This window comes from Lissotriton helveticus, chromosome 4_1 (genome assembly GCF_964261635.1).
Source record: "Lissotriton helveticus chromosome 4_1, aLisHel1.1, whole genome shotgun sequence".
Taxonomy (NCBI): domain Eukaryota; kingdom Metazoa; phylum Chordata; class Amphibia; order Caudata; family Salamandridae; genus Lissotriton; species Lissotriton helveticus.
This window is the reverse complement of record NC_136063.1, coordinates 1,606,987,504-1,607,007,083: the sequence shown is the minus strand read 5'-3', so window position 1 is coordinate 1,607,007,083 and position 19,580 is coordinate 1,606,987,504. Positions and strand designations below refer to the sequence as shown.

General features: G+C 46.0%; 1 protein-coding gene across 1 annotated transcript in view; it reads right to left on the bottom strand.

Moving 5' to 3' along the window:
• The window catches only part of DPY19L1 (dpy-19 like C-mannosyltransferase 1), a 543,661-nt gene that overhangs the window by 314,451 nt on the left and 209,630 nt on the right, over nt 1-19,580 (bottom strand). Inside the window, exon 7 of the mRNA XM_078688229.1 lies at nt 5,358-5,415. Within this exon, the coding sequence (XP_078544355.1) occupies nt 5,358-5,415 (58 nt within the window). The remainder of the gene's footprint in view (nt 1-5,357; nt 5,416-19,580) is intronic.

The window sequence follows — 19,580 nt, the reverse complement described above, 5'->3', positions numbered from 1 at the left end:
CTCTCCAAAATTCTGGAAAAGCATGTCCATGAACATCTCTCCAAGTTTACTGAGGCAAACAACATTTTGCACCCCTCCCAATCTGGTTTCCGAACGGGATTCTCGACGGAAACCACACTACTTGGAGTTGTGGAAAACCTCCGACATCTGGTCGACACAGGTAACACTGCCGCGCTGATACTTTTAGACCTCAGCGCGGCGTTCGACACCATCTCCCACAACACACTGCTCGCTTCCCTCTACAAGATAGGCATAAGAGGAAAGGCATTAGAATGGATAGCATCTTTTCTGACGCTTAGGACATTCCAAATCTCCTCCAGCAATGCGACATCTAAGGTCCATTTTTCTCCGCATGGGGTTCCACAAAGATCAATATTAAGCCCCTTGCTTTTTAACCTCTATGCAGCACCGTTGGCCCAGTATGCTGAATCCGCAGGTCTCATCATGTACACATATGCTGACGACTCCCAAATAGTTTTCTCTCTTTCAAATGACAACCAAGATATTCCTTCACGCCTTCAGGCAGGCCTTTGGAACATCTCATCTTGGATGAACAAAAACATGCTCAAACTCAATGGCAGTAAAACCGAGGTTCTGATAGTAGGCCCGATCAGAACCTCTGGAATTCCAGACACTGGCCATCTGAAATGGGCCCACTGCCAATACCATCGCACCAGGTTCGTAATTTGGGCTTTATCATTGACAGAGAACTAACCATGGAGCCCCAGGTGAACGCCCTCTCAGCCACCTGTTTTACAATCTTAAGATGGCTCAGAAAGATCATATGGATGCTCCCTGGTGACACTCAAAAGACGGTGATAAATGCATTAATTACCTCCTGCTTGGACTACGGGAATGTCCTTTATTTGGGGGCATCCCAGGCAATTACAAAGCGCATCCAACTGGTTCAGAATGCGGCAGCTAGGCTGCTTTGTAAATGCAATAGGAGAGATCGAAAATAGGGTCAAATTTAAGACTCTCAGCCTCATGCACAGAATAAAGTGGGGCAAGGCTCCCAAATATCTCCAGACCCTTGTGCACACCTACATGCCTGCCCGCTGCCTGAGATCTGCCACCCAAGGTCTCTTCTGCGTCCCTAAAACACGTCGGGCAAGGATGGGAGGTAGATCTTTCTCCCTCCTCGGCCCAAAACTCTGGAACTCCCTTCCCCAACCACTCCGTCTTGAAAACAGGTATTCTTACTTTCGTAAAGCCATTAAGACCTGGCTCTTTAACCAGTGACCTCCTCTGACCTCCCATTCATAATCTTTTCCTACCCCTCCAGTTCATTATTCTGCTTAGCGCCGGGAAGCCCTTTTTGGGTATCTGTCGCGCTCTATAAGCCAAATAAATAAATTAAATAAATAAAAGGCACTTTTGGGTATAAGTACTGGGTCTCTGATCCCGCCCAAATCAGACACTACTGGACTTGTAACTAAGCTCTACCAGAAGAACTGCTGTGCTGCTTAAAGGACTCAAGTGGACTGCTGGTCTGAAATGCTTGCTTTTCTGTTTGTTGCCCTGCTGCCTGCTGCTCTGACTCTGGTTCACTCCAAGTGAACTCCAAGGCCTTGTTGACTTGCCTCCTGTTGCTTGAGACTCAAGTATATCAAAGTTTCTACCCCAGCTCCTGTGCCTGGCTCCCTGGAGGTGGCCCAGATACTTCCAACACAGATTTCAAAGTATCTCATGTCTGCGTGTAGCGGAACCGGCACATCGACCTGGTTGCGGGAACTAAAATCTGAGCATTGCATCGGAACCAGTGATTTGCCTCCAGAGATCGATGCATCGGGCAGCTTATCACCACAGTTGCAGTTTGGTGAGATCGACACATCCCCTCGACTTTGTGGCAGAATCCAGAGCATCGCTCGAAGCCTCTCGACTCTGACACAGGTCTTCAGAACTGACGTATCGCCTTCACTGCGTGGAGAAGATGGACGCATCCTGCGCCTGCGGAACTCAACATCGACGCATCTTGTTGTTTGCAACCAGGACAGATACTTTGTTCACCAGGGCCTGTGTGGGTCCTGTAGCAGGTGGGCGCTTCATCAGGGTCGACCCAAACTTTGACTTTGCCCCAGTCCAGCACGATGTAAAGTAACCTCTTTTAAAGCTACTTGCCTCTAAGCACTTTACTGCATTTATTCAATTGAAATTCAATATCTCAACTTCAATACATTGGAATATTGTCATTTTGGTCTTGTTTTATTCATGATATAATAATCTATTTTTCCTAATCTGTGTAGAGTCTTTTGTGGTGTATTCATTGTGTTACTGAGAGTGTGTGTGTTGAACACATACTTTACACATTGCCTCCTTAGCTAAGCCTGCCTGACTGTTCTGTGCCAAGCTACAGGAGGGTGAGCCCAGTTTATCTTTTAGTGTGTATCTAGCTCACCGTGACTAGAGTGGTGGTTCCTGCCTGGAATGGATGTATACATCAGTCAACCGGGAATCTCATTTCTAACAATTCCTATATACATCTTGAGAGAAAGAGCAAGAAGGGGTATTGAATGAGGGGGAGACTGAATGGGAAAGCAAGATAATGAGAGAGAAAGTGACACTGAGAACCTCAGAGTTCGCGGATGAGAGATGTAGCACAATGACCTATTCTTCATATTCCACCCAGATTTTTCACCTTTTTTTGGACTATATTTTGGCCAGTATTAGGACTCTGTGTCTTGTGACTCTGCTTATCAAATTACCATTGCATGTGCTCAGATACGAAGTGGTATTGATAAAATTAGCTTCAACAAACTGGTCTATTTAACTGCCCAATAAGACAACTGTAGATGTTACAAAAATGCACTTATGCCATGGAAGTTAAATGTCGTATGTAGGCTGGAGAGTTTGATTACATTGCCAACATACAAGTCAAAAATATCAGTTTGAAAATAAAGGCTGAAAGAGGATTTTAGAGAGCCAGTATCAGCATGATTTCCTTTTCTCAGACATCTATACAGACCATAAAGGCTGACAGGCTCTATTGGGTAAAGAAAAATGTATTTACAAGCTAGAGTTGTTTACGTGCCTCTTCAAGGACAGCGTATAGAGAAATAGTTTTTAAAAAAAATCCTTACCAATTAAAAACAAAAAGCTGCAAACCCCCACCCACACTGAGTAGCATACTTCACCATAGGGGTACTTCTTCAAAAGCACATCTGGTGCTGGCCGCTTGATTCAGAGCTCTGTATTGACAGCGAGTATTTTCGGATCCTCAGAGGGGCAGTGCTGAATTCTACCATTTAAATAGGATAGGTATTAAAGTTTTATGGAAGTAAAGGCTATCCCATACAAAATTAAAATCAAGCAAAGAGAATGTGGTCGATGGTATTTGTTAGGCTATCTCCATCACCTATTGGTAAACTATCAACATGTTGCTACACTTCTTAGCAATTGACTACATTACTGGGCTTTTCTTCAGGACCTGTCTGAATCTTCTTCACAGTGCACCATATCCTATAATCATATCTATGCAGTGTTTGAACAAATGTGAAGTGACCTATATAATAACATGATCCTAAAAGTCCTGCAAAGAAGGTGAGGCACACACTGTGGCTTATTCTTAAAGCAGAGGTGCTTTGACGCTCACATTCATCCCTATTGACTTAAACCAGCAAACAGGATCATGTTAAAAAACATTTTTTTTTAAACAATGTTAGAATATTGCGAAAAAGCTCATAAGTGACTCATGCAGGCAAATTGTTTTTCTTTACACAAAAAATCGTGTCACCTTTTATGGTCAATATTCAATAACAAAGCCAACAGGTCTCATCCATTGCCATTGCAGTTTTCCGATGTTGTGCAGAATCAGCAAATAAAATGCTATCCCTAGACCTGGAAAGACAGCCAGTTTCCAGGAGGGGAGAGAACCAGTTTGTACCAATTAAGGTGGAAAGAGAGCTAAACAGGGGTGTTCCTGAGAAGTTGAAGACTGGCACCCCTTGTGGCAGAAGAGTTCTGCCATACTGAAACAGAGTTTCCATAGTGATTTACAGGAAAATAAGAAGTGCTATAAAAGGAGGTGGGGAGCTAGGAGAAAGTAGCCAGGACTGAGGGGCAGAACTTTTCCATTCACTGGTTAGTGCACAGGATACATCTGGCGCCTCAACAATCACAGCTTTAGAACATTCCTTAAGATGGGAATATTGCACCTAAAGAAGTCCCTGTTGGAAGAAAGTTAAGCAAGGACTACTGACTCTGCTGGAATTACACAACTCAAAGGCTTCTAATTCCTGCTCAGTGAGAAATGCCCCTGACTTTTTCTGGCCCCAGGGGTCAGGTGGCATCCTAATGTTTATCTGCTCGAGAATGACAAATAACGGAAGTACTCCTGCCTTCAAGAGGGCCCAATTAACCACAGAAGACTAGAACTTGTCATCATCTGGGTGGGGAGTGATTAAGTGCCTAGAAACCTGCTCTGTGGAGCTGGAGGATTTCGAACTAACCAAGAAAAACGTTCACAGAATTAGGGGATAAGTGGGCCATTTTCTACCACCTCTGGAGGAAAGGAAGAAGGTGCTGTTGCTTGCCCTGGAAGGTTGCACCCTAGGCGGGCAAAAGGTTTGTCCCCCATTTTTGCTGCGCTGAAACTAGTTGAAAGGGACCTCACTCTGAAAGTTTCAGGCCTCGTAGAGACCTGCTTGGTTACAGTTTCCATCAATGCCCCAGTTGAGGATTTCGACGTATCAGACTTTGAGAAACCATTGCCAGCGATAGCCTTCGTCCTTGCATACTAGAAGATATTGACATCCATTTCAGAAAGTAAGTCGGAACGTAAAATCTTTGACTGGGATGACCTACTTAGAGTATCCAGTGACCACTCTATTACAGTCTGCCTAAAATTGTGCCTAGGTCCCAGTCAGCAGCAAAACTGGGTGATTTTCGACTTTAAACTTTAAAATTCACATCTTTGGTTTCCCTCAACCTCTTTTTAATGATCTCTCTGCTCATTAAAATGGTCTATATTCTCTAACTTGGTTTTGAAATGTTATTGTATAGTGTTCTTTGAAATTGTCAGTATTGCTTGTATTTAAAGTGCACTTCTCCAGGCCCTACCTGCTGCTAACGCCACAGCTACCAGAGGTCGAGCAGATATACTCTCCTAACTGCGTTTGGACATTAACAGAGTGGATGTTTTAAGTTAGTGTTTGTATCCTTCCCAAATGAATAATCCTATTCTTGGCAAGGGGCATCTACCAAAAATTGAAGATTCTGTATCTGTCTTAGTTATTTGATGTGAACATTGGCTATCCCACGCAACCAGACTCCAAATAAGGAACTAATGGTTCAAAGAAAAAAAAAAACTATATTGTGAATAAAATATTAAAAAATCATGACTCGTGAGACATACTTACTTCACCGTGGTTGTAAAAGAAGCACAGCACTGTAACGAGGCCTCCAAGTCGGCTCATACTGTGGTGAAAAAGAAGTACTGCTTTAAATATTTTATTTTTCTTTAAACAGTTTACTGTGCAAGGATTTATGTTTGTAAAATATGTTCTTACATGTTAACTAATTGCATTTAAAAAATAAACTCTGTAGCAAAATTGTCAAAATAATCATGCAAAAATACAGTCTCACTGAAATGGCATTTGATTTGGTAGCAATTGAATTGGATTTTTGAAGAATAATTAAGTCAGTTCATTTATCTTGTTCAGCGGATCAGTTGCATCATTTTGAGCAGCACAAAACTATATACTATTAGGTGCCTCGAAGTGCAATACCATAGATTGAAGCGTTTTGAAAATGTTATTTTTGAACTAGCTGAAAGTCAATTTTTCCCCTTTTTAGGTCGAGCCTAGTGCAGCACGCACGCGCTGCTCTAGGAGATGACCTTTAGAAACCAGTCTGCACTTTTCAAGCATTCGTGCTTGTGGTGGCATCCAACTTGCGGGAGCGAGCAACAGCGCGCAGGGGCCATCTGTTTGTAATTAACGTGGCTGCGCGCTTGTGTGTATATTTCTTAGCTTTCCCTTCCACTGTCTGCCTCACCCTCGATTGTCAACCGGTTCTTTTTCAACAACTGTGTGGCTTTTTAATCTCTGCCAATTTCTGTGCTACATATCTAGCAGCTGTACTTAAAAAAATCTTACTTTGTTAAAGTATCTGTTAGCATGTATTTTTGTATAACACATTAAAACATTAGCTGCTCTCTACACACACCATATAAACAAGCACTCTCTCCTAGCACATACAAGTGATAGGAAGGATGAAATTTCGAGTCAGCCCTGCTTTCATTTGAACCTGTGGCTGCTGCATGTGTACAGGTTTCTGGGGCCATCTGTTTTTAATTAGCGTGGCCGCACCCGCTTTTTTATATTTGTTTACTCTCTCTCCCCATTCCTGTCTCACCCTTGCCCTCCCTTGTTAACCGTCTTCTCCAAAACAAGTTTGTGGCTTGTTGATCTCTGCCAATAACTGTGCTACATATCGAGCAGCTGCACTAAAAAGAATCGTATTTTGTCAAAAGTATCTGCTAGCATGTATTTTAGTATAATACATTAAAACAGGGGCTGCTCTCTACCACACCATATAAACAAGGGCTCTCTCATAGCACATGCCGCCTCTCTTCTCAAGTTATAGGAAAGATGAAACTTAGAGTCAACCCTGCTTTCACTAGAACCTGTGGCTGCTGCGTGTTCACAGATTTCTGGGGCCATCTACAATAACAACACAAGTGCACAATACCGAAACATATCTATATATGGATATTAGCAATAAACTTCTAATAGACTGGTTTATAATAAATACAGATGTGTATTAGACTTATCTCATGCACTTATGCCATATTTACCACAGACTTGTTAAGTAATATTTTGCAATGGCATTATTACAAAAATATTATAAGATATTGCAACAGAATGAATATATTTATAAAACATGTATAAATGTACATCATAAATATTTGTTTTTCCACTCAACTTACTTTAAAGTACTAAAAATGTTAACTGAAAATTCTTGCAATAAAATTTAAACTAACAAACACTTGTCAGTTATTCCTGGACAAACCACTGCCAATATCTTTGGTTACACACTTATAAGGTGCCAAAAAAACAACACATATTAGCGATGCCAATCGCTCAAAAATAATAACCAAACTACCAAGCTCTAATTGGGTGTTTTATGTATGCTAACAAAATATTACTGCACATTGCTTAGAAGGTACATTTTGTATTTTTAGCATTCAGGCGACTTTAACATTAAAACTAATTGTAAAGCTGTTCCACATTTGCTTTTTAAGCAAAAAAGCTAGAACAAGATTTTTCAGGAGCTCGCAATTCATTACATTGTAGTAGTGTTTAGAAACATAGTTCTGCTACAAAAACATTGCCATAGCCAATACGTCTCGCCTTTCAGAACATAAAAGTAATTGATTATGCAGCACAATATCCTTGGTGCAACATCAACTGTTGCATGGCTAAACACCTGTAAGGTCCCAAAGGCGAGACCTTTCGGCTATGCCAATGCTTGTTTCTAAAGGCTTTGTATACAAATGAGGTATCATTACAAAAATAAATGAAACCATTACTACTACACTTCACCATACCTTTGATTATTTTTTTCAGGTTTCATTTAACCCCATTTACATCTAATACTTTCAACAGTTAGCATATAGACGTCCATAAAATAACATGCCCTACATACTTTTAGGTACTGAATGTTATCACCCTGAGTCCGAACAGTGAAGCGCAGAGTGTCCCTAGCTACTAATTGTATACCATGAATGTTCCTATAAACTTTTCACCTGAGTTTTTTTCCAGCTTACAGGGAGATGCACAATTGCACCGGGTGAGATAAACAAAAAACTCTTGTAATGTTAAAAATAAAGAAAAAAACGGGTAGGGCGTGAGGAATCGGGCATCACATTTCAAACGTGTACCAAAAGTGCACAAACAATGTGTCGTAGTAAAAAAAAGACAAGAGATAAAATATAAATATGGCGTACATTTAAATGGTCTTGTGTTACAATTGTTGCTGTATTATGTGCAAATCTATAAATAAACGGAGGCATGGTTGCAAATCTTTAGTTATGTTTCACACCTCAAAAAGTACAAAATCTCATTTTTGCACTAACTTTGTGCCAAATATTGGTGCATTTTGGTTGAACGAACTTCAGCATGCAAAATTTGGTGCCGATTGGTCAAATATTTCAAAGGTTATAAGGGGTGAGTGGTTCGAGGTGAGTTCAAAAACATATATTTTGCATTAAAATGGATTTTCCCATAGCCAATTGAAAACAACTCTGAAATTGCCAAACAGAATTCCACCAAAATGTACTGCTTCAGCAGACTTTTTATCATCTGATAAGTTTTGTTGAATTGGTGAATTTATGTCCATCCACAATGGAGAAAAAAGCAAAAATATGACGAGAGTGAACCTACCCTTGCTGGATACATATGTATAAGAAAAAAATGAAAAATAATTACAAAAAAAGGGAAAACATAAAAAATCTTGCATTTACATACAACAACCGAATTCTCCAAATGTTTAATAAATACTGGGAAACAAACAAAAGAAAAGAAACTGATAAGTGGACTGATAAAGCTGCAGTATGTATACGTGGGCTGGCATTACATCCACCACTTATGCAGACCCCTTCTCAGCCTTTCTTACTGGCAAGACAGACTTCACCCATTTAAACACCTTTGCCCTTATACCCTTCCCCCCCATCAACCAGGACTAAGCGTGTAGCAAATACAGCCCCAGACATGCCAAGAAAGAGTGTAGAACAATTAACGAGTACGGGCATTATCAAGCAGTTGAGGAAGAATAACTAGCCCAGCGGAGCTTGTTAAAAACAAAACAAAAAAATCTACCTTGCCCAAGAGTGAGATGGTTCAGGTGTCTCATATCTCCTCCCCTTAGTCATGTATGAGTAAATCATCATTTAAAATTGGAGCAGCTTACTGCATCTCCGACTTCAAGTCCAGGGGCGGCTCCTCTGCTATGGCAGAGGAGCGCCGCATCACTGCTTTTAAGCAGTGCCAGGAAGAAGAAACATAAAAGGATAATAACTTAGAGTTATTGTCATTTTATGTTTCCTGCCTCTTTTGCGGGCGGGTAGTTGGGTGGGGCTGCTCTTCACTCGGAGGAGGGCAGGGAAAGAGTGGTTTGCCCACTCCAAGGTGCGAAATAAGTGTTTGGTCGGCCCTCTTGTGTCACCCAAACCAGTCATGCGCACTTTCCCTGTTCTCCATGCAAGATGCATTACAGCCTGCATGGAGAAAATGCCCATCCCTCCAGCCCAAGGCTGAGCGCTGTATCAAAGATAACAACAGAAGGCGCAGGCAGTCTGCTGTCATATTGTATGGCAGTAGTTGTTGCTAAGTGTAAAGAGAGTTGTCGTGCTATACGAGACATGTTGTGCACCAGACTTTGTATTCCTGAACCTGTATGCTCTACTGTTGAAAGGTTTATCTGACTGTGCTAGTGGTAAACAGAGATGGTATGGTACAGTACAGCCGCTTTGAGTTCACTGCGCATGCCTGTAGTAAGTGTAGTCTTGCTAACGGATAATTCCATGTCTGTACACAGAGCACAGGAGATGCTACCATGTCTGATTGGAAGTAGAACATGCAAACCAAACCAAAAACGGATGAAAAACTCTAAACTGACATATCAGTGGTGATCGGCTAGCAAAGGAAATACTGAACGTTAAATTTCATCTGTTTCTAATTTTTCATTGGGTTTGACATTATTCCTTTCAGTTGAATGTTGTTCCTATTTTACAGCCTCCTCCAGTACCCGGTCCCTAAATGGTAAATAGCTGCAAAGTTAAGGCAGATGCGTCACATGTACGGAGCAAAACACAAGGAGGAGACGAAGCGGATCAGATCTGCACACAGCTGCAAGGAAGCAGGCACTGCAGGCGGACGCGGAACCGGGCCAGAGCATAACCAGGCTTTTGCTTTTAATTACGGCCCGGTCGCGACGCCCCCAAACAGTGCCTGGCCATGACTTGTCACTTGATCAAGGTGGGTTTGCATGAAATGCAAACGATCACTCACCTGCGGGCACCTGGCGCCGGAGGCAGACACAGCCCGGGGCAGGCTACAAATAATTAAATTATGGGGTGCCTTCAGGCCCCGCTCCAGCCTCTCTTTCTCAGTCGTTTTACTCTTTGGCCTCCTCTGCCTCGCAGTCACACGCACTTTTTATTGCGCGACCCCCAAAGCGCTTCCACATTATCACCAGGTACACGGACTCCAGAATCCTCCCTAAGGGTGAATGATTGTACCGCGGCACGCCGCGCAGGCACGAAGGCGGAAACTAAGAGTAGACAACACTGCGCGCTGCATGCGGCGCATGGTGCAGCCACCCAGGTGGATTTTTCATAAGCAATAGGCTAGTCTAAAGTAAATAAAATAGGGTGACATGACACCACAGACACGGACGGTACGTAACGTGCCGAACCACCAGCAGCTGCATTTTATGCAGATAGTTGTGCTTGTTGTTTGCTTGGTCACACGCCAGGGTTCAAACCAGCCCCTTGTCACAAAACCGGCCTCCACCCCATCCAGCCTACCGGGGGATTGCCCGGTGCCTGGAATTACCAGTCCGGCCCTGGGCCATCACATTTTCTATCTTTTCACCTTGCCCAAGTATGGTTGTTAATCTTCTTTACCACTTCAGGGCCTTATTAACCCCATACACACAACCTCATGTGAAGACCGGAGGGTATTTGTTTTCCTCTCCCAGCAAACATCGATGGCAGCAACCCCCAGCCTTTCTTAACCCCTTCGCCGCGTGGCTAATTACCCCGCAGCGCTGGGGGGAGGCAGGCGCGCGCAGCGCCACTGTGCTTGTGATGAGCTCAGCTCGTCACGCTGCATGGTAGCGCTGTGCTCATGACGAGCTGAGTTCGTCATGACCACACCCGTTTGCGTGGAACACTCAGCACAGCAGGGGAACTATCCCAGCATGTAAGCGCCATGCGGGTCATGACGAGCTCAGCTCGTCATGAGCACTGCGCAACCGTGCCTCATGACGAGCTGAGCTCGTCATGAGCACGGGAGGGGTTAAGGGTGAGGTTGACAAAAAAGAATAAAAAACTGATTCAGTGCCATCTTTATAATGTGCAAGAGCGCCAGTCCTCCGAGCACCAGCATCCTCTTGATATTTATTTTCTTACCATTTCCATCTGTATTTATTCATATTTATTTTATATTTTGAGAATAAAATTGTATATTTCCACATTTATTTAACTAATAAACATGCATTCATACTTTGATGACTGTCGCATTTTAGCAAATTAAGCAGCAAGATATAACAAAACACTACACCGGCAGGTAAATATTAGCATTACATACAAATATATGTTAACATATGCCTGCATTTAAGGGAATCTGATCCTGTTTTTAATTCCCTAGAATGTCTATCTGCTTAGCAGTTGGTTTGAATTCATGAAGGACAACAAGGACTGTCACTTACAAGAAGCACACTTTTCGGGATTTTTCTGCTTTACAAAATAAATACAGACATGAAATAGATTGTTTACTGCCTGTATTTATCTATAAAAATCAGTAAAAATGGAAAACTGGAAGCTGTATTTATAATCTGTAGAACCCACATTTAAAACATGTCACGAAAATACTGATACTGTGCGGATTGCAAATCTCAGAGCAAACTTGAATTGAATCGCCGAGGGAGACCACCACTTGCGAAAGTAGTATATATATATATTGAGATTTGAGCTCAGTATTACATAATGGCCGGGAATTCATTGAACGAAGCGAGAGTTCCATTACAAACGCGGTTCAACTGTAACATATGAGACGTTTTTCTTGGCAGTTTAAGTTAGGGGAATTGTTGTCTGGGAGAAGCACTCAACTTTAATTATGAGTGTCATTCATACTAAAGAAGGTGGAAATGTGTATGTACATGAAAATGCTGTTAATTGTAACCGTCCGCCAGTAGATGGCAATGAGTCCCCATTTTATGTGCTCGTTTAGTATCGCTGCTTTATTGTGGCTTCATCTTTTGCTGAAAATCTTCTGTACCACATTTTAATAGCTATAATGTTCTTTTAACTTGATTTCAAACTAGGCTTAGGTGAAATTTAAATAATGCCGGCGCAATCCACTTAACTAGGGAGTTTGTCGCTAAACGGGTTACTGAGATTCTCGAAATTGCACAATTACCTCGCTTTCTTAATTACGCGCAAAGTTTGCAGTGAAAATTGCAGCGGAACAAAAAACACAAGCTGTTCATGGTGCTTTTGTTTTTCGCACTTTTTTTAAAGCGGAAAAGGCATCCTTGCCTCAAGCATTGATAGGAGGACACATTTTGCCCTAATACAGGAGTAAAATGGCAAAACACGTTTCGTGTAATTTTGCCACAATTTTGCGTAAATATGCAAACGCAAATTTCACACACTCATAGTTTTAAGGAAATAATGTATTTAGATAATGATACTTTAATTTTTATTTTGTATTAATTAGTGTCATCTGACATCACGTTGAAATTATATTGCTGAATCTGACATTTCTCAATTTGAAATGATAAGACAATAGAACAAGTAATAGAAGTTTTAAAACCCATTCTATATCTTCGTTACAGCTGTTAATGCAGCATCATACTATGTGACTGTTCACAGACACTGCAAAATAAGGTCTTTTAAATTGCTCATGTGCAGACTACCTTTCTGCAGCTGCAAAATGTATAAATAAACGAGTAGACCTGGGACTCACCCAGTTTTGAATACCAGCTCACAACCCGCCACAGAGGCTTAATAGAGTACACCGTAAACAAGAGGCATGCACCCCCAACCTGGCGGGGGATCAAGAGGATAACAAACACCCCCAAACCTTTCGAGGCTGGGGAAAAAAAAACTTTCCCGGCCTTACCAAGGGAGCAGTAGTTGGCACCGCACTCGTGTGTTATGAAAAAAACACAAGCATCACCAATGCTGATAGGTTCGGGCATAAAACGAAAGTGCCTCTTCAGTCAATAGTGAGTTAAGGCACACAGTAGATAGTGTGTGTCACTCCTTGTAGTGTCCTGCCAGGACACAGTCTAGTTGTTGCAGTGTAACTATACACTAAACACCCACCCACCACAGACGTCACTGGGTCAGGTGACGCTGTTAATAAAAGAGCCTGAGCGCACGTGCTCGAGGCCAGATCTGCTATCCCTAACTGGTGTCCGTGTGTCTCATTTCCTACACCATGTGGGCCTAAGGCCCAACACTACATTGGTGACGAGGCGGTAACGCAATGCCACGCGTGCCGTGAAAAGCTGAACAATCCCCGGAAAGAAGAAGGGAAGTGCCCAGGTGCAGGGCACCCCCCTGGGGAAGCGGCGCCGGCCGCCGAGAGGCCCACGGGGCGTGTGCTGTGCCCCGGGCCTGAGGATCCATGGTGAGGTGTCCGGGAGTCCACCCCGCACCTCTGTGCCCAGCGTGAGCCTCCATGCGCGAGGCGAGAGTGGAGCGGACCGACCGGAGCCTACCCGCGTCGGCCGCGACTGAGCCCCTGCCTGGGGCGAAGAGAGAGCCGAGCGGAGCCTACCCGCATCGGCCGCAACACAGTGACCCATCGGTGCCGAGCGGACCGCCCAGTGCCCACCTGCGACGGCCGCGAGGCGGAGACCACCACCGGAGAGGTGCACCGGCCGGACGGAGCCCACCCGCCATGACCGCGACAAAGCATCAGGCCCGTCGGCCGAAGGTGAGCGGAGGGGGCCACGAATGCCAGGAGCGACCCCCTTTGCATACGGCACAACTGCGGTGCCCACCCGCATGGCCTGCGTGCAACGCGGCCGTAAAAATAAACTCGGAATAAGGCAAGGCCAGCGGAGCCCACCCGCGGCCTGCCTGAACACCTCCCCTCCCCCGCCGCGCAGCGTGTGACTTTCTGGCGAGCTGCGGCGGCAGGGTGAAAAGACTGAAGGCCGCACCCGGCCAGCAATAGGGGATCTAATGAGGGGCGGGCAGGAAGCACAACTGCTGCCCACATACAGTACATAAAGCGGAGCCCACCCGCGTTCGAAGTACATGCCCGACCGCTGCGTCTAAAAGGGGAGGGGAACTCATGGCATGCCCTACCTACACCACCTGCTGTGTCCCGCAGCGAAACATAAGATGCTCCGACAGTCAAGGGGGTGTGATGAGCCCCTGCTGGAAGCGGAGCCTCCCCGCGTCGAGAGATGCCCCCAGCAAGTGAGCCTGCTGCACAAAAGAGACGGAGTGTAGAGCCGCCACCCACCCCCACCCCACCAGGGAAAACAGCTTTGCCACGAACGGAGTAGACAGACTCCAACAGCAGCACAGACCCCCACACCCGCGCAGCGTGTGAGCTAGTAGGCTGCTGCGGGCGGCAAGAGGAGCCAGCGTGTGGCCAACAGCCGACGGGAGCAGAGATGACAAAGTGCCCAAAACGCAGCCAGCATGTCACGGTAGGAGTGCTGACTTTCCCCCCACCCCCTTGCAGCAGGAGAAGAGAGAGTCCAAGGCAGCCTGTGGCCGTGCAAAGCAACCAGCCTGTATTGAAGCACTGACAGTATCCAAATACGTCCGGCAGTGCCGTGAATTGCACTGTGGGCCCCCCCCCCCCACACTGACTGTGGTATTACGGTGACTGCATGACCCCCTGAAAAAGAAAACTGAAAACTCACCGGAGCATTTGGAGTAGGCATGGAGCAACGAGGACAGCCGGTACACGGAACCGAGTCAGGTGCAAGATAGAAGGTCTCCTAGTTAACCCTACCCTGCCATCTAGTGGCCGTTTTGCGCCACTGCAGCTTTTAAAGCGAAAAATAAAGCCCATGGTGGGAAGTCAAGCCTGCAACTAAGAACACTCGTTTGCTGCAGCCCACAATCAGTGCCAAGAACAGAGCTCCACAGAAGCGAACAAGCCTTGGGTCAATCAATTGCACACACACACACCACAAGGAACTGCAACAAGCATTGCACAAAGCAGTCACCCTAGGACTGTAGCTACGCACAGTGTCAAGAGCCACCAGCATTCTGCCACAGAAGCAATCTCAGGCTGCTGCGACCTACAGCAAGAGCATCAAGGCAGCTCCACTGATGCACAGTAGTGCACCAAGAAAACAGACGCACAAAATAACTGCACAACAGCACAGCACTGCGCAGCAACACGCAAGGAGTGAAGGAACTCCACGCACCAGATAGCACCGGCGCAAGCCTGCAACTACACAATGTGAGACTGAACTAACCGTGTGCAGGAACACTGCCATGCCCAAAGGACGCCACGTCAATACGCAACCTCCTGAAGACAAAAGGGAGACCGCGCAGAAAACAAGCCAGCAACGCAGTAACACGCCACGAGGCGCAGGAACGCGCCAGAAACACAAAACTAGTACAGACCAAAGGACTCCTGGGGGCCCAGTGCAATCAGTGAATCTGCAAGCCACCTACTTACTGGGTCGGACCCCCACACTACAGAGTCACACGTCCCAGTGCCGGCATTTTCATTCAGCAGAGCCCTGCAGATCCTGGAAGACTGCCGAGGAGCCCCCCCCTGCTATTTGGTGGCCATCCAGCACCATCACACCTACACACACCAAAGAAACAAGCCTTACACAAACCCACGATGGGTCAATAGCAGCGAGGGGCAACGGACTGAGTAACGCCCCAAGGAACCAAGCAGCAAGTAAATGCGCAACGCAACACAACGCAACCACAACTAGAATCTACTACCACGCAGCAAGTAAGTGCGCAACCACGCAGAGGACACCCACGCACACCAGCAAAGGGTCTGCAGATGCCACTTCCAACGCGACGTGGAAAAGAGCCACGAACGCCTCACTAAGCATCCAAGCACTGACAGAACGTCTGGAGGAAACGACTGCCAAGCACTGGAAGAACGTCCAGGGAAAACGAGTGCCGCGATCAAACGACGGAGAGAGCAGCGACGCCTTGTGGCCACAGGTGTTCACCGCAGCCTCACCTACTACCGCCAACGGTCCAAAGCAGCAAGTCCCTGACACCAGCCAAAGCAGCAAGTACCCAATGACTCGCAACAAGCGTCCAAGAATTCCACACCCGCACGACAGGACTGCGCAGCACTGCGCCGGAACGTGCCAGGAATCCAGGGCGCCAAAGTGACGCTACACAGCGACACGCCAATGCCACGGGACAGCACACAAAGGTCCCCAACAGAGACAGCCATGTCTCGCAGCAACCGGAGCGCCATCGTCAGCACGCCTGGCAGCATGACCCAAGGTTGCACCAGGATCGGTGACGCAACCCTCCTCCGCGCAGACAAAGCGCGCCAACGCCAAAACACCGTGACGGTGAATAGCGACCCCAAAGAAAACAGCATAGCATGACAACTCATGCCCAAGATGAGAACCGACCACCCAGTCTGGTCACCATGGAAAGAAAAGCAACAACAGAGAAGATCGCGACAACTGGTCCAGTCAGAGAAGAGAAGAACACCATGCCGGAGAGCTATGCCCAGACCAGAAAGAAACAGGCGGAGTGCACGCCTCCTGGGGAAGACTGGTCGGGAAGGCCAACGACAGCAAGAAGACCAAATAACGTCGCAAGAAGGAACATGGAAAGCAAGGGCGCGACGCCATAAAAGATACGACGACAGGTCTAGTCACCAAGCCAAGTGAAGACAGTGTCCTACCACATGGACAAGACCACGGGGACGACATGTAGAGGGCCCGCTACATGGAGAATCCTGGTTAGCGTGAGAAAGCAAGAAAGAAGACCGGACCGCGTCGAGGAAGTGAACGAAGAGGAAGAATGGAGAATCACATCACTCCACAGAGGAGGAGAGAGAACTACAGCACACAGGAACATCGGTGCTGTCCAAGGAGCATCGTAACAATCAGCACACAGGAACATCGGTGCTGTCCAAGGAACATCGCAACATCCGCGTGGATCCCAGTAATCCCTACAACCTGCATTCGAGGAGACCAACCACTGAAGAACTGCATGGGTGCCCCGTGAACCTGAAGCTTACCGAAGCAGAGCATACCCGAGCACTAGACAATCCACCCTTGTGGACTACACAATACTCGACTGTGGCCATGTCCGAAGTTCGGCAGCGACCCGTACAGCCCACGCGATCAAGTGGCGGTCCAGGGGACAAGGGCCTCGGCCGCATATCCTGTGAGAGAGGAATCCGGATGGGAGAGGTGCAGCAGCGGCAGCTCCACGACAGGCAACAGGAAGCATGAAGGCCCCAGGTAATCACCTGGCACTGAGAAACGGTCTGTTGAAGACACTGAACCCATGTCCTAACGGCAAGACCATCCTGGCGGACGACATCAACACCCCCGAGGACATCATGAGAGACTTGGCGGTGAGTCCGTTGGCAGTTCGGCAGCGACGCCTTTGCGCGGCTCATGCAAAGCCCGCACGGCCCACCCGGTCCCGCTGTGTCCGGCAAGAGGGTCCTCCCAGCGTCTCTAGTGAGAGAAGAGTCCAAGCAGGAGAGGCCAGTCTTCAAGGCTCCCGTGAGAGAGGAGTCTGGCAAGGAAGGCAAGTCGGAAGTTTACTTGGCCGGACGGAGATGTGAAGGCATCAAGATCAGCAAATCCAAAGAAAGACCACTCGTGACATAGTCGTCTCCTACAACCAACAAGCGTTGTCATCCACTGGACTAGGAACACCTGCGAGACCCCTCAAGGGTCACACCCTTTCTGCTCCCAAAGTGAGAACACTGTACATAAGCGTCAACACAGCAAGACAAGGATGATCTGAAGTACACCGCCGAGGTGAAGCTCATCTGACTGACTTTGTAGTCCTGGAACTTTCAACATTCTCCCAGCTGATCGCCTGAAGAAGATCTGTTGGGGCTATCAACTGTTATTGTTCTGTTTTCTTACAGGTTGGACATTCGCTTTTCCTTTCATTAAAGTTGGGGAGGAATGTAGTGTCCTGCCAGGACACAGTCTAGTTGTTGCAGTGTAACTATACACTAAACACCCACCCACCACAGACGTCACTGGGTCAGGTGACGCTGTTAATAAAAGAGCCTGAGCGCACGTGCTCGAGGCCAGATCTGCTATCCCTAACTGGTGTCCGTGTGTCTCATTTCCTACACCATGTGGGCCTAAGGCCCAACACTACACTCCTCAAAATAAGAGAAAGAAAAAAATTAAAGGGCGTCAACAAAAGGATAAAATGGAAAAATAAGGGACAAACTCACTCTCCCCGACACTCATCTGCATTCATTTTCAGATGCAGCGACACACAAAGCACAATACGAGGATTAACAGCCACTCACTGTCCCTAAGCCAGGCAAGGAGCTGCCCGAATAACGTGTATTTCTTGTACCGGCGACATCTCTTGGCTCGCCTGTCGGCTAATAATGTTGTATCTCCAAAACAGTCACTTTTAACCACAATCCTTCCGAGTCCGTCCTATCCCTGTGCGCCCTACTCCGAAGTAATCTGGACTCGTCGTCATAACTCTTGATTCAGCTACATTCCGACCCCATTGCTTCAATTATGTTTCTCGATCCTGACTTGACTCCTCTAACTTTCCTGGATTTCCTGACCAAGGCACCTGTCTCTTGTGATGTTTCACATAAAGCGTTTCAATGGAAGGAAAAATCAACAGACTTTGGAAAAATTAAGACACTGAGCAAATATATACAAATAAGAACTGTGATCCTTAGTGCTGTTTTTGAGGAATTGTACTAAAAAATATACCGTGTGCACCAATACTATTCCCTCACCATGATGCTCTCTTACCGCACAGTGTTTTACCAAAAGGTGCCCTATTGCATCACCTTTTACGTGTAAGCCCACTGAAACAATACAGTAGGTATTTAGAAACTTAACCGAGAACTCTAACATTTACTTAAAATACTGGTAGCCAACAGCGATCAACCGAGTGCCTGACAAAGAAGTGCTTGCAGGCCCCCAAGACCTGAGAATTAAATATAACATCTGATAGCTCCACTGTGGGAAATGCCACAGTTCCCATTTCAACACTTGTGTACTACAATCGAGGGGTGTCTCTTTTTCATACAAAGTGTACTACGTAAAGGCCCAACCCTTCTTTTGTTGTACGGTCTGCCTAGAGACAGCTTGGAGGGTTTTGGCAATCATGAGGTATTTTGGGAAGTTATATAAGTAAACCCATTTGATGGAGTATGACCTTGTGCTCAGCCTAATGCTAGAGCTATGCTTAACTTGCGTCAGAAGCTTATTCTCCTGTTGTCCAATCAGTGCCTGAGAATAGTGAAAAGCTGTTGTCTGCATTGTGCTTCTGTATGATAAAAGCATGCATTCTCCATCTCATGCTATGGCACTTTAGTGCAAGGAAGGCTTGCACAGATACTGTTTCACATATTACATGTTTATAAGGAACCTTTTTTCTGTCCTGCAGTCCTGAGCCCTATTTTTGGAAGAAGCTTGCATTACAGCCTCCTGTGCTGCGTCTACATTTGTATTGTGGAGGCCTAAACAGTTGCTGCACGTGCATACTGATTTTAGTGTCGGAGTCTTGCAATGTACTGTTGCTTCCACTGACATATTGTTAGGAGTCTAAAAAGAACTGCTGTTATCTGTGCTGTGACTGTTGTGAGTGCTAGTGAAACTTGCACAGCTGCTGACTATGCTGCACCTGTACTCTGAAAGGGAATCCTTCT